At 44.8% G+C, this 15874-nt stretch overlaps 1 protein-coding gene across 1 annotated transcript in view; it reads right to left on the bottom strand.

Annotated features, from left to right (window-relative positions):
- Positions 1-15874, bottom strand: part of OIT3 (oncoprotein induced transcript 3) — a 30670-nt gene that overhangs the window by 2519 nt on the left and 12277 nt on the right. The window contains exons 4-7 of the mRNA XM_069795861.1: positions 13368-13490; positions 10322-10444; positions 5387-5547; positions 4346-4761 (exon numbers count right to left, since the gene is read on the bottom strand). Of these exons, the coding sequence (XP_069651962.1) occupies positions 4346-4761; positions 5387-5547; positions 10322-10444; positions 13368-13490 (823 nt within the window). The remainder of the gene's footprint in view (positions 1-4345; positions 4762-5386; positions 5548-10321; positions 10445-13367; positions 13491-15874) is intronic.

The following is a 15874-nucleotide window of genomic DNA, read 5'->3' as shown; positions in this document are numbered from 1 at the left end:
AGCTAAGCTACCATGCATGTTACTTCCTCTTTGGCCACCAGAGAAAATTCGGGAATGATGGGGAAAAACAACTGCAATGATAATAGCATCTCCAGACAAAGAACAGCTCAGCAGCAGAGAGCTGGCAGGATGCGGTCCAGTCCCCTCAGCAGAGGGACTGCCAGAGAGCTGCAGGCAAGTTTGTCCTCATTTCACCTTCCTGTGCAACAGTCTGCAGTGATCAACAGAACTGTTATACAGCATATAATGTATTATGTACTTTCTGTATACACGTATATATGCACATAAATCATGTTTAAAATGAAGAAGCCTGTACCCGCATTACTAAAATATCACAGATGATGAAAACCACAACAATCCAGGTTTACTTTGCTTTACATCATTTACATTTTTCTTCTTGCTGGACTTGGTCAGACAGCTCAAATTCACTACACTAAAATTCATAATTTCAATTTCTCCATCACTAGCAACTATGTGATCATGCAAAAGGTCATGGAACTGCAAGAAAATAAACTACTTGTATAAAAAGTTACATTTCAGGTGCAGTCAATTTATAAACTATGACAGCCTGTTTAGAGTTTGACAGGGAAACAGCAAGACAATAAGTTATGGTGACTTGATAATTACTGCTGCCTGTTGCAAAGCCTTAGGCATTTTGAGAGGCCCAAATGCTGCTGTTATATTGCATTACAATGCAGCATGTCCTTTCTAGCAAGTTAATTCCAGAAACGTGGACTTTGCAAGATACTAAAAAAAAAAAAAAAAAAAAGTGGTGGTGGAAGAGAGAAGAGGTAACAGTGTGACAGCTGAAAGTTCTACTCTTGCAGCAACCTATAGCTTCCATCTTTACATCAGAAATATGTAAGGCATTGTCAGAAATGCTAACATTTGACATGTTCAGCTATCAAACAGCAGCAAACTCCCCACCTATATGTAGCTCCGCTTTCACTAGAATGTATTTTTGGAAATCTCTATGCTGTTCAGCTGAGTGGTTCCGTGGGCAGGAGCCCACTGCAATCTCTCACAGAATCACCCTTCTGCTACATACAGTAGAGCAGTGTATGTTCATGCCAGCACGAAGCATTGGTCTGACCCTAGCATTATTTTCACCACCATGTATTTCTGTAGCTTTTCTCAGCCAGTGGAGGTCACGGTCTGAAGGGAGATCCCTGTCTGCAGCGTTTGTCTAGTTAACTCGCCTGGGAGGCAAGCACAAAAAACCATCTGAGGGGAGCTAATAAATTAACATTGTGCATCCAAAATTCCTCCCCCTTGAGGCCAAACACTAGACTTTACTAAGTTGTTTAGGATAAAATTGCTTTTAGAAGTAGCATTCCTGAAAGCATCTGATTGTAAAGAATGACAGTTAAAGACTTTCCATAGGTGACTGGCCAAGCTTTGGGGCCATAAGGTCAACTCAGGCATGTCCTCATTTGTGAGCATATGAACTGTCACGATTCTTGGATACTGGCTCAAAACTGACTCCTAAATCCCAGATTCTCCAAAGGTCCTCCACACCAGTGGCAGGAAACCTACTGGTTTGGGGCTAGGGAGAAGGAAAATGGAGTAAGAACAAGGAGGAACCAGGGATACATGGAGCACCTACCATGGCCCTAAGCATGCTTTACAGAGGGTTCCAACAAATACATTACAGCATGACAAAAAGAGCTCAGAAACCTCCTGAGTGACAGGGACGAGCCTGTTTGCATTGTGTGTGGGGCCATACCATGTCCCATCTTCCTAGGAAATCCCTGACCCTGCTTCCCACCTTGGAGAGGTGAGAAAGGGCAGGGAGCACAGATATGGAAGGAAAAAGGGTGACCCTGGTTGGGACAGAGGGAAAATAACCCTTTGCTGTGCATAATGTGCTTAAGTTAGGGGAGAATAAAGTGGCTGTGCCATGGGAGCTACGCTCTGACTCTCTTATTGGGGGGTTGCAAGTAGAAAGGATGGCTTGGAGAACAAAATAACCACCTCAGCCTACAAACAAGGGGCAGCCCGAGGTGTAACAAGAAGAGCCTTGCAATGGAACTACCTTAACCACACCATGCTTAACCACACATTGCAGCTCCTCACACATCAGATTACAACAGATTGCCCTCAGTGACATGACCTTGCTCCGGATGCCCCATAGAGCTGCAATGTTTATCTCCTGTGTAATAGGTCAAATCCTTTTATTTATTTTTGTTTTGAGAAAAGGAAGAACAAGATCAGGAGCAGGAGAGCTGCTTTGGGGCTGGCTGGCTGGGCTAGCAGCAGTAGCAGCAGTACAGTGTATTGCAGAGACAGCGGGGGGGGGGGTGGGGGGGGGGGGGGTGGGGTGCAGATTGGGGAATATCCTGATTTCCAGCATGGTCACATCAGCATAGGGAGAGGGCTGAGGAGTCCCACAGAAGGCGACTCCCACCTCTTGCCAACTGGAGATGGCAGGGGATTTACAAGGAAGAAAGCAGGAGAGGGAATTTTCCCATCCCTCCATCTAAGGTATATCCCCTCAAATTTACACAGTGTTTCCCTCTGGAAGCTGCAGTTAACTCCTGCAGGTCTGATCCTACATAATCAAACTGATTTAAAAATCTCATCTTTATTGCCTTGGGCTTTTGGGGCTGGGTTGATGGAAGGAAACTGGGCTATTACAGTTCCCTGTTTGGAGCAGGGACAAATCAGCAGTGTATTCAACTGATTTTACTTTTTAATTGCTGCAAGCACACAGAGAGACAAAGAACTCCAGTTAGCTCAATAGCTCATCATTAGCCTTTGGTCTAAGTGAGTGCTTCAATTTAAATACAGCACAGTGCACAGGGGTTGGCATGTCTGGGGACACTGGGGCCTGCAGTGACTGGCTGGAGAGCAGAGCAGGCTGGATGAGGCTCCAGTCAGCCAGCTCCAGCCCACTTTTCCTTTCGGCGAAGTTTTAATGCCCTCTGCAGGATAACAGTACCAAAGGGGCTGCTAGTGCCGTAAATCCTCCAGCTAGTGCTGTGGTGAATTCAAGAGATGACATTTTCTGCCTTCTCCCTTCTCTATTTGGCTCAGATTTTGGCCACTGTTTTGAATCCCATCATTTTCACTCATGGTGAGAAATGAATGAATGTTTGGAGCCTTGACTCTGTGAAGGGTCCACAGAAACAGCCAAAACAGGGAGTCAATAAATCAATCCTTCCATTACAAATCCGCCCAAACCCCAGAAATGTCAGGCACAGAAGGACTGCAGCCTAGGATGGAAGGAGAACAAGCTAATCCTGAAACCTTTGTCAGAAGGAAATTCAAACAGTATTTTTGTGTACTGTACACTGCAGAACGCTTTTGCTACAAGACAATCACATGGGACTTGTTGTCACCAGCTGTAACGGTGGATGATTTAGCCTGGCAGCTGAGGAAATAATTGTTGTCCTCATTAGATGGTTTGGCAGACAGAATACAGGACTTATATGAGCACAGTCCCTTGACTGTCAGGCTATGACACTTGGGTACATCTTAGATATTACTTTGGCTGGACTTTCCTCCCGAGAGGATAGCAGACTGGTTCCCAACTGTGACATTTCCACAGCATTGTCTGATTAAGCTCCCAGGCACTGCTGGATGCAAACACTCCACGCTGTCATGTTAGCGCCCAAACAAGTGTCTGAAAACAGGGGTCATCTTAGGAGCCACAGCAGAGCCCACAGCAAGATTCCCCAAATCTCTGATGCAAAACCCATTACAGTGAACCCACAGATCCACCCTGAGTTTTTTACTAGCATATCCTAGAAGATTACTAACCCCAAACACCTCAGAAAATTACAGCCAAACTGAGAGACCCTAAGCTTACTGCACTGACAGGCATCAAAGAGAGAACAAAGCAAGGGGTGCTCCTGGAGCTCCAACCAGGACCAGCCATGGAGTCTTCTGGCTCATGCTACAATAAGGCCATTATGGGAAAATTAAGAAACTTGCTCCAGTTGCTGTGGTAGCTGTGTGGCAGTGGCACACAGCCATTGGGAGGTTCTGCCGAGTGGTTTGGCACTCTACAGGCTGGCAGAGAGAGGATATCAGGAAGGATATCTTTTGTACAGGAGCCAACTCAATTATCCACAAGGCTAGTTACAGGGAAATATGTCCTGTAAAGGCTGCACTTGGAGTAACCTCTTTCACTGCCTCCCACTGTTTCTCCCAATCGCTTTTGATGGGACAGGTGGTTTCAGCTTGATGGCTGAAAGGCCTGGCTGCTGGTCATTGCCAAGAACACAGCAGGTAGGCTGCTGTGGAGAAGTGATAGCACTTCCTGCATCACACAGACAATGCAACTTAGTCCCACTGCCAATGCCCATCTAATAGCCAGCAAGAGCAGGAACAGTGAACTCACCCATCTTGAATCAGGTAGTACTTCAGGATCTCATCAATTTTTGAGGTGGGAGTGGCAAAGCAGCTCTCTACCAGTGTCTCTAGTCCATTGACATGTACCAAGGGTTCAATCCCAAAGTACAGAGAGTCCCGAAGCTTGAGGGTGGGAAGAGCACCCCTGTAGGGTTCATCAAAGTCTTTGTCTTTGAAGATCTCAAGAGTGAAGGGAAAGATGCCCTGGTTGCGGCTCATGATTTCCAAGGGAGAGTTCTTGAGGTTGGGCACATAACCTTCAGAGATGGTGTACCGGCGTGGGAACTCACAGGTCACTGGGATCAGCAGCTTGCTGGTGCGGACAATGATGTCCCCATTGCTTCCTGGAGTTTGCTTTGGCAAGCCGGTCACTAGATTGGTGGCAATGATTTTATCATTTATTACCTGCAGCAAAGAAAGGAGTTGAAGGGAAAGGGGACATCATTGAGAAGGACCTCTCTGAGTTCAGACTAGCAGCTGAGTTTACCTTTTGCAGGGAACTCGGACATAAATTAGCCACTGAAAGTCCAGCTTGTGAATTTATATGCTGCAACCTGAAAGATGTTCATCTTACCTATGAACTAAGGGCCTCTATCAGTTTGCTGTCAACTTTGATGCACTGTACTTCTACATGAAGCAGAGGAATTTGCTTCCAGTTGCTACCCATCTGCTAGTATGAGCTTTCTGGTTCCTTACCACTGCCAGCATAACCTTTGAAACATTACTGGGGGACCCGATTCTGTCTCAACAGGGGGGTGAAGAGTGACACCACTTGCACTTTCTGCACCAGAATGATGGTTAAGCTGCCTCTGTGAAGTGCTAGGTGAGTGGAAAGCAGTACCTGTGCTGACAGACAAGCTCCATCCTACTTTAGGATGCCACCCCAGGACTGGTCTGAGGCCAGCTGCACAGCAACACAGTAAAGTGTTCTGATGGTAGAGCTAAATCAACTTTATTCCCCAAGTAAGCCATAGCCAAGTCCCTGAATCCAAGAGATCTCAAGAGACAGGAGAGCAATGGGTATACATACGTCTACAACAGTGCCGCAGGACTTCAAGGAGAAATGGATGTTGACGTGAGTACCATTGGATACTCCTTTGCACGAAGTGTTGATGAGGGAAAGGTCCAGGCCTCCAACCAGATCCTTCGGGATGCTCACCTCAATAGAGCTGGACTTGCACAGCACTGGAACTACAAGGAAAGTCCCCAGAATAACAGTCTGCACGACACATCTACCAGCGAGCTGGGGAAGGGCTATACCAATTATTACTGGGCAAAAAAAAGGGGGATCATATGCTGCATTTATGATTACTATCTTACGATAGTAATCTAACTACCTATCTTGTATTCCTACCTACACAACACAAACCTCCTGAGCTACCACTGCCCCAAATTCTCCTGGCGCAGCAATACCACAAAAGATGACGAAGGTGACCGCGACACTTGCAGCAGAGACTCAGCTATGCAGTATTTCCAGCTATACTTAATACTCAGCACAGGTTTGATTGATATCTTCTGCACTGCTCTGTCCTGGGAAGAGCGTTTCCCAGATATGGATATCAAATTCACAACACCCCAGGCAAAGCCATTTTTTAAGACCCTTAATCAGATTTTACATCAAACCCAGAACATGTCAAAACAAGGCAGAGTAATTCCATATAGATGCTGAGCTAAAATGGAAGCACCTCAAAATGCAGTAATATTTTTATAAGCAATAAATGCAGCTCTGACAAACAAACCCAGTTAGCTCACTCATTCTACCTCCTTCCAACCTTTGAATTTTAATGCAGATCTCCATGTGAACTTTTTTCAATTAAAATTCCATTACATAAGAAGCAGGAGAAAACATAGAGATTGGACAAAATGAAAAAGGAAGAAGAGGGAATAATCTTCAATAAAAAAAGTAATTGCTATATATATTCTTTGGGTGTATACACATCTATTTAGTGAGATACAGGACAAGCGTACTGGTGCATATATTCTGATCTCTTCTCAGCCAGAAAAACAAACCCCTTGCAGAATTTCCATTTATCATATTTTAAAATTAGATGACAAAACTTTTTGCAAACATAGTAGTTCCTCAAGCTTTTTCCTAAAGTTAATTACAGTCCCAATCCTTGACATTCATCTGATCTGCCTTCCCTTAATTTTGATCATTAATTATATAATCCCGGATTCTGGATCTTGCATACAATGCACACTGCTAAAATAATGCCTTTTGCCCTCCTTAAAAAAATTCTCCTGTCCCAGCTAAGGTATTTGTAACAGCTACTGAGTAACTGCAGGGAATATTTTTTTTATTAAAAGTTGATCTTTTCAAGGTGATATGCTAAAACGTATGCAGTGTGCCCAAAGCAATATGCTCTCATAATGACATTGCTGGTTTAGAACAGAAGATTAAAGAACTAAGCATTACCTTAACTTTTCCTCCATCCACAGGAGGCGGCAAGCAGGAATAACAGAGCATGTCAAATGGCAAAGCTCACAAGGAGACAAAGGGACTTTGAGAACACAGTGCAATGCAGATGGAGATGAACATCCTTTGGAGAACCAATTGGCTCATTTTGGATTTAAAGCTTCACTGTTCTAGTGACTCCTTGATGAATAAGAAAATGGAATGGTTTTATAATGGTGTAATTCAGGGCAAGATAGTTTGGATCCTAACTGCAGTTCTCCAAAGTTCAGGACCAATTTGGTTCAGGCTGTCTCTGTTTCTAAATGTCTTTGGCACAAAGGGGAAGAAAGAGGACACACCCATTTAACCTCTGCTCTGGCATTGCAGGAATTGTCTGTGTGCACTCCACCACCTGGGCACAGAAACAAGTGAATGAAACCTGTGAGCAGATCCACTTTTGATTCAAGCCAAATCATTACTATTTGGGAAAACACTCTGGGAAACTCTTAAACTATCTCAGAGCAACAGGTAATTCAAACCACCCTAGACATTTGTACACAGAGGAGTAATCAATACTGAGAACAGCGTTTCAGTTCTACCAATTTAACAGTGGTGCTGCAAGCAGAGAGACTGCATGCATCAGCATGATTCAGCTCTGAGCAAGCCTGATTCCCCTCAAGACAGACTGCCAGCAACAGCATCATAGGGGGAGCTGAGAAGGAGCTGGCAAAGTAGCCATGACTATATGCAGACATGTTGTTCCAGGGCAAGCCATGACGTCCCGACTGCCAGGACTGAGATGCTCAGCAGAAACGAGTTATCCTGGGTGCTAAGGAATCCACTTTTATTCACAACTTCTTGCAGCCATTCAGAGACCTGCACTCTCCTGACTTGCTGTCCACATCCATCTCTTGCATCCCTGCCCTGGGCTCATCCCAGTCTGTGAGGCTCCCAAGAGCCTCACCCAGTCATTGCCAGTCAAACATTTCAGTTCTTCGCCCTCATACACTGCAGAGCATCTCTAAGTACTGGGAACGCCTCCCCATTACCGCTTTAAACTCCACTTTGCACCAACAACTGCAAGTACCCTGACCCTGGTAGGAAGCTTCTGTGGTGATTTCAACGCTCATTTTGCTGTCTGCTGTCGTTGGCACCATGATCCTTGCCCAGCCTGTGGCTCCTTCCTTGGCTTTTTAAAGTACAGCTGCTTGGAGCAGAGGTTATCTTTTTGCTCAGACTGCTCAGCAGAATAGGCACCCTGGTGCTGGGAAACCCTGAACCACTGCTAGAAACACAAATAAACTACACCACTGTACCCTGCTTAGCTGCACACAAGGCCTGGGCATGGGAGATGGCAGAAAAGCATTTCACCACCACACTTCAGAAAGAGGTGGGGTACAGGATGGTCTGCAAAATTCCAAATACTTCGTTGGCTAGTATCTTTGTGGGAAAATTGTAACCAAGACTGATTTCTGTGCAAGATTATTAACGTTTGTTTTGAATGTAGAGACAGTGCAGAGGAGGCTGCAGATCCAATTGCTTCAGGCAACTGTGCCTGCCCTGCACTGTTAATTGTACCACTATAAACCTGATTAGATGCCATAAAAAAAATTGTGTTGTACAGTTCCAGATATATTCTGTCATATCTGCTCAAAATTGCAGACCACTGCATGGGGACATAAATTCATGAAATGCAAAAGAACAAGCAATTTTGCTTTATTAGATGCTGTATCCTGAGCCCCAGCTCGGCACCCGGCAGTGCTGCTGCTCTCATTAGCAGCCTCAGAAGAAGGAGAAACACTGGCTGAGAAATGCGTGGCCTTCTAACCCTGCTGGGGTTGCCTCAGGGAGCCAGGATTGAAGAACATTGCTCTTTTCTGGCCTGTATCCATCAATCAGACCTTCAATCAGGAAGTATAATCACAGCTCTTGGAAATCCCCATCTCCTCCTCTCTACCTGGCTCTGCTGGAGCAGTTAAGCACTACTGAATCCCAAGTGTGTAGTGCTCACCCTTGAAAACAGTGCCCCGCATTTCTAAAAAGCTTAAAAAGCAGAAATTTCATCGAGTAGAACCATTCCAACTTACTCTCTGAGGCATACCTGCCCCGTTGGCTACCATGAAGTCGGGATCTGTTCCTCTCACTGATGTCTGGGCACTTTGTAACACATCAGACTCCATGAGATTCTGAGCACACCAGGTAACACCAGCTCACTCATATTACTTACAGCCCAAGTGAATCAGCCCATGACAGGCTGCCTTTTATTGCATTTTAGATCCTGCCCTGGCTGTGGCCTGAGTCCAGCCCATTAGCAAATTCCCATGGAAATGTCTGAAAGCAACCACACAGGTTCTTCATGGGCCCACCAAGGCAGAAGACATGCAGAGAGCTGTGAGGTCTGTCTCTACCACGGCAGTAGTGTACCTTCTCCAGCTTTGTGCTGAGCCTGAGAGGTCCGAGAAGTGACCATGCAAGTCAGATGAGGCCCACCAGAGAGCATTACCTCTGTCTGCCTTTCCCATGCCCACACAGCTCTCCTCAACACGCAGTTTTGACCAAATGTCCCTTCAGCAGTAGATCATAGTAGACATCTCTGTAAGACACACAGGCTGCTCGATGCTTTCAGCACCTCAGGGGCTCAGCTAGCTGTGGGATTACGAGAACCAGAAGAATCCTGGGTACAAGTCCTGGATTGTAAAAAGTCATTGCATGAGGAGCTACAGACCCCTCTGCTTAATTCTCAATGCCCTCAGGAACTTCTCCCTGATCCTCTGCTCCTTGCACTCACTGCTTGCAGAGCTAAATTGAGTCCTGGAAGCCCAGATGTATTTGGAAAGGAAATCTCACTCAGCTCTTGCAACCCAAACCAGGAAACATGTTTATTCCACATGCATGCTATAGGTGCAAGTGAGTCGGCAAGAAGGACTCCCTGTGTACAGGAATGGAGTAAAGTTCAGATGAAAGGTCTTCCAAGGATAACATTGCCCTTGCCTCTATGCAGCAGAAGCAACAGTCAACTTTCAGATGCTATCTTCGGCACTTTTCCAAGGGACAGCAGAAACACCTAGTATCAGAACTAGCACCCTGCTTCAAGACATCAGAATGCTTACTGGAATGGCTACCAAGATACTTGGGCAAAAAAATGCCTCTCTCTTTAACCCCGTTCTTGGAAGGGACTGAACCACTTTAGCTGAAATTTCAAAAGCTTAGTTTGAAGCATGGAAAATTTCAGCTCTAATAGCATAGATTTGTCAAAGGCATACACAGCTGAAGCAGAGCAATATAATAGGAGATGTTAAGCAATCTTAATTGTAAGTGATCACTGCCAAAACCACTTGTGATGCAAGATGCACCCAGCTGGGTCCTGCATCTCTGTTCTCCTGCCTGGTAAAGAGAGCAGTATCTCCAGGCTCTCAGTTTTGGATGATCTCTCATTAACAACAAAGCTCCGTTAACCAAACTGGAAAGGACAGACTAAGAGAACATGACAAAAAAAAGAAGAAAAGTTCTTTCAGACATACTTTTGGCATCCAGGGAACAGAGGCTGTCGGGGACATTTTGTTGACCTACCCTGGCAAGTGTGGTTGTCTTCTGACAGAACAAGACCCCTTGGACATTCACATTGGTATGTGTCTTCCACCTCAATACAGGTATGGCTGCAGCCTCCATTGTTATTGTGACAGCCTTCGATTTCTGCAAAAGCAAGAAAAATCAGCACACCCTGCTCCTCAGGCAGCTGTGTGGCAGCTATGTAGGCCCCAACATATACTCCTGGCTGACCAACAAACAGTATGACCAACACGGAACTCAAAGGCAATAGCACGGTGAGAACTTGCTTCCAAGAAAATGCCATGGAAACCTATTTTTAATTGTACAATTTCCTGTGTTTGTCGTTTCACCATAAAGTTAATGAGGAATTCTGTGGAAAAGCTTACCAAATTAAATCACATGCTATAACTGGCATACATAAGAAGGCTGAACAGGCTATCTTCAGCTTGGCCCTTTCTAACTTCTGAGACATCCTCTTAAACTAAATTTTTATGTTGTTTCGTACTTCAAAAAGGTGGGAGGAAAACTTCTGCCATGTGGAATCATACTCACTCCGTTAGTCATCACCAGAATAAAACCCCTGAGATTAGCAGGGGAGGTGTCTTGGGGAGGACATGAGTCGCAGGTAGCCAGCTCCTATTCCCATCAGGGAACATCAGAGAGATGATGTGCTCTTTGCCTGGGGGTTTCCCAGCTGTAATAGAGGTGGGCATACCGGATTCCTGCATCCCCTTTGTAGGCTGAGGATGAAAATATGCTCATAGGAGTTTGTTCAGCAGGAATTCTGCTAGTTTGTGAGTTTTAGGCTTAGAGGTTGACTACCCTGAGGTGCCTTATGACAAAGAAAGAACAACACAAGTTCATGGTGTAAGGTCAATTCCCCTCCTAATTTTCCCCTATTTTAAAGTGCAGAGTTGAGAGGGCAGCACAGCTAATTGGAGGATTTTTTCCATGTCTTTTCTTACACCTTTTCTGTTCAGCTGAGGCAATTCTATGAAGATCTGAGTTTTCGTGTAAAACATATTCCTAGGCACTACAGCTGCAGAAAAGAGCCTGAAAGGTCATCCAAATACATTCTGAAGATTTGAAAAGCTAAGACAAGTAAGGCCATTTCCAGTTGTTATTGGCTTTCTATTATAAAGAAAATAACAGAGTATCAGGATTAAAAAAAAAACCTTTACTGCTTGATTTTTTTTAACCCTTTGGGATGAATACTGCTAGATGTTCTCAGTAAAACAAATAGTACACATAATATAAACAAATCATAAATACAAAATATTTCTGCCAAAGCCTGCCATCAGAAATGATTGTGTGGTTTTCACTGAGATGTAAAGAAAAGAATGGAAATCCCATACTCAATCCTACACATTGCATGGAAAACAACAGCCTGAACACTCCACATGAGTCAAAGTAATGGGTAAAGCATTATAATGGAAATTTTGAGGTACTCTTAACCTTACTCAGCCTCACCAGCTCATGTAATCAAGCTAAATCTTTTGCATTTGTTCTTTCTAGCAACAGCTGTCAGATGGCTCACAAGTAAATCCCATACTCTAACAGCTCACAAAGCTGAGGGCACCTCTTTAGAAATAAAACTCACTAACAAGACTGTAAAAATCCCTAGCAGCAGTGTTAAACTCTTGAAAAGCACCATCCTTCTTAAAGAAGGGGAAATTAAATGATATATCAAAAGCCCTAAAATCCAACATTGGGAACAGCAGAAACAAATGAGTTTCCAAGCACAGACTATTCCAGCCCTGGCAGAAGACTGCAGTGCTCAGGAATAAAAACTGCCACACAGCACAGCCGGTTTATGTGACACCCCACCAGCACTGTGCTGGATGTGGAAGGGACAAAGCCCACAGACCACTTTTGGCCCCACACAGCTTAACAAGTACTTAAAGAGCACGCTGCTCAGCAGCTTTCCCCAGGGAAGTGTCATAGTCTGGATGAGGCATGTTTTAGTAACAGAGCTGAGAGAGGAGATTTTCACAGAAGTGAGATGAAATGTGCTTTGGTATCAAAGAGGGGGAAAACAGGGACAAGAACTGCAGCTTGGTGCCATCTGTAAGTGAACCATAAAGGGTGGAGTCCAGCCCAAAAATACAATGGCAATCCCTCTCCCTGCACCACAGATGTTTGCCACACAGCAGCAAACATAAGGTTGCATGCAGGCTGCAGATATATTCAGTTCTGGCAATCAGATAGCTCAAAAGTGAGGCACATCTGTAGCTGTTATTCTTGTCTGAGGCCCCACAGTATCTGTGAACATACAACACTGCAGCTTTGCCTGCGAGGGGGCACAGTGCTCTTCACAGCTGACCACAGAAAACATCAGGCACAAGTCAATTTTTGCTGGGTTTTCATATTTCTGTTCAAAGATGTTTGTACGTTATTAGTGACAACAGATCAAACTTACAATTTGGTCTCTAAGCCCCTGTTAAGCTACCAGTCTAAACTTATGAAGGGTTTTCAACCTGGATGTGCCACCACTGGGAAGTAACTGTAGCAGCTGCACACAGCAGAGCCCACAACTAACCACCTAGAAAAATCAAACAGTCAAAATGCAGCCCTAATCTCAAATCTAGCTTCTGTTTACAGACTGGCACCCCCCCTCCTCATCCTTATCCTGGGAGGCTAAGTGATCCTCATGGTCTAGTCTAATGTCATGACATTACCCCATACCTAATGCTAGCTGTCAAAAACCAGCAATGCTAAATCTGCCCCTGCACAATTATCATACAAATCTCCAGAGCCAAATCCCAGCATCTCCAGCAATAACTAGTTCTGCCTGGACAACCAATCTTCCACATTCACTGCTGCCTCTCCCCCCACGGAGATAAATACAAGCAAATCCTAACAGAAATGAACAAGGCAAGGAGAACAACGAGGAGACTCCTCTCCGCTTGATTAGAAGATTATTTCAGTAACAACCCCACTGGCAAGCACAGAAGTGATATGAATGACATTTAATCCCAGCTGCAAGGAGCCAAGAGAGAACTAGCACTGCAAAGGAAGGGGAATGATTTATATCGTTTCCAACAGACTGCGATAGCTGAAACCTCACCTTCACAGGTTTTCCCATCACTTCCCAGTGTGCGCCCGATCCCACACTCACAGCGGTAGGAGTTCTTCAGGTTAACGCAAAATTCGCTGCAGCCTCCGTTGTTCTGCTCACATTCATTTTCATCTGAAAAAAAACCCCCACTGTCATAACATGCCCCCTGGTAAACACACAGCTGGCAAAAAGGGGCTGCTACATGGGAACACTGGTCAGACTGTGGACTGGCTTTCCTGACCTCGTGACCTGGATCAGGACAACAGAGATGAGTAATCCCACTCAATGCTGAAGACTGCTGTCTACTGACAGTAGCAGAGTGTTTTGCCATGCTGTGTCTACCTCGGGAACAAAGCAGACCTGGAGGGAAAAGTCACATGCACACAGCAGCCCTTTCGGAGTGAAGATGGACACAGTCCCACTGGGAAACTTCCAAACTGATTCCACATGCTGGGGAGTTCACGTTTTCATTTATCTTCTCATCATAAACTATTCTCCACTCCACTCACAAAGACAGTAAAATGGAGTTAATGTGACTTCACTGCACGGTAAATTTAGGTGAGGACCACAATCAGTCGAAAATAAACCATGTCTATTTTAGTATCACACCTGCCACTGCTACACGTGGCCAACTATCCTACAGCAATTTTAAATGGTTCACCCCTTATTTCAAAATAAAGACACAAGAATGAAAACCAGCTGTAAACATATAAACAAAGCTGAAATCAAACCAAAACATTTTCATGAACCCCATGAAGCTTTCCCAAGAAGAGACATGTCATGAGAAATTTCATCATTTTGTCTTCTTGCCCCAGCTCTGGCTGCTCCCTGCAGCAGGCAGCTCAGATGTTCTTGCAGAACAGAAATGTCAACTCACCATGGTGAGACCTAACCAGGGCACTGGTGCCACACAAGCCATCACAACCATTAGCTGCTCAGACTCTCTGTACTGAAGATGAGATGAAGAGCTCAGTTCTGAGCTACTCCCTCTGGGGACTCAGCTCCTCGCTGCCCCATGACAGCCCTCCCTGCTCGCTCCTCTGCAGCGTTCCACAGAGCTGTGGCTCCTACCTTTCCAGCTCAGAAGAAAGGGAAGTGCCTGAGCTGGCATCTCACAATTTCTGGAGCAAACTCTGGATAAAGGTTGCAGAATAACCTTGTAATAGGCCCAGACTGAGTTTTTATAACCTAAAGGAACATACCCATGAACAGTACCTGTGTCACATTTCTGTGCTGGCTGCATTCAGCTCTAGATTAGAGCCCTCCAGGGGTTTATTTATTTATTTATTGCAGAGGGTATTTATTGAGGAAAAAGCACAGCAGATGCTTTTGAATCTCTTGGTAAAGCTCCGAAAACTCCTCCTAATTTTCCGTTTTAAAGGGTAAAGCTCCTCTATGTCTGTCTGCCTTTTTTTTTTTTTTAAGGTACTTTGTTCTCTGAGATTCTCATTCTTCAACCTGATTTAATCTCTGTGCAAAAAGTGAATCAAACAGAGAAAGGGGAACAGTCATTGCTATTGCTGAGCCACAAAACTAATGATTTCTCTTAGGCAGGCCAGAATGCTAAGGTTATCAATCAAGGTTCACATGGGGTTTCACCAAAACAGTTTTGAAGTTACCATTTACTAGATGTCAGAAGCTTAAAACCAATAAAAAAGAAAAATACCATTTTAAGAGACATGTCAGAGATGAGGTTTCTTAGGTATAAGTGGTCCCACACATACACAGTACCCACAGCTTGCAGCTAGTGGTGGTGTCTCCTTCCGCAAGCAACGTGAATTGAATATTTCTAGCCAAAGAAATGGCTGGTACGCTGCTTTGGGAGACAGGAAGCATGTCCAGGAGACACACAGACACTTCCCTTTTCACATATGTGACAGGCTCCACACCTGCCCTTCTAACAATGAAACTAATGCTGCTTAAAAACAGAGAGTGAAAACGGAAAGGGCTGCTGGCAAAGGCATAGAGATGCTGTTAGAAAGTTTTAGAGCTTGGCTTGGTCAAGGGCTGTACCCAGCAATTCACCTTGCCGGTCCTCAAAGTTCTACAACACAGAGCAGATCTGTCCCTGCTCTTCCACACCAGTGACAACCAGCACTTCTGGGATACAGGCTGGTTTTCTTGAGACTGGGAGAGCACTAAAGTGATTTTAACCATGGCTTAGTACAACATGGATCCAGGTATTCAAGAGGTCAAAGGCAATGCACCGAGTTGGTGGGTCCATGACAGAAAGTCTAAGACCTCATCAAACCCCTAAGTAAGTTTGCAAATGAAAATATAACTTAGGATCAGCAGTTTTACTCTGGGATTCAAAGCATATGATGTACTGAAGGGAAGTCAGCCTAGCACAGGGAGGTTCACAGACAAGACCTGCTTAGCATTATTGCAGCATCTTCATCCCCCGTCTTAGGGTGAGCTGGGAAAGGAAGAATATTCTCCATATAGGAAAGGCTAATACAGATTTGTTTGGTTTCTTGAGAAGGCTGGCACAGTTACTCCCACAGATGTGATTGTGC

The sequence above is a fragment of the Haliaeetus albicilla genome, chromosome 11 (assembly GCF_947461875.1).
Source record: "Haliaeetus albicilla chromosome 11, bHalAlb1.1, whole genome shotgun sequence".
Lineage (NCBI taxonomy): Eukaryota > Metazoa > Chordata > Aves > Accipitriformes > Accipitridae > Haliaeetus > Haliaeetus albicilla.
The sequence above is the reverse complement of the archived record's forward strand: the minus strand, read 5'-3'. Positions and strand labels throughout refer to the sequence as shown.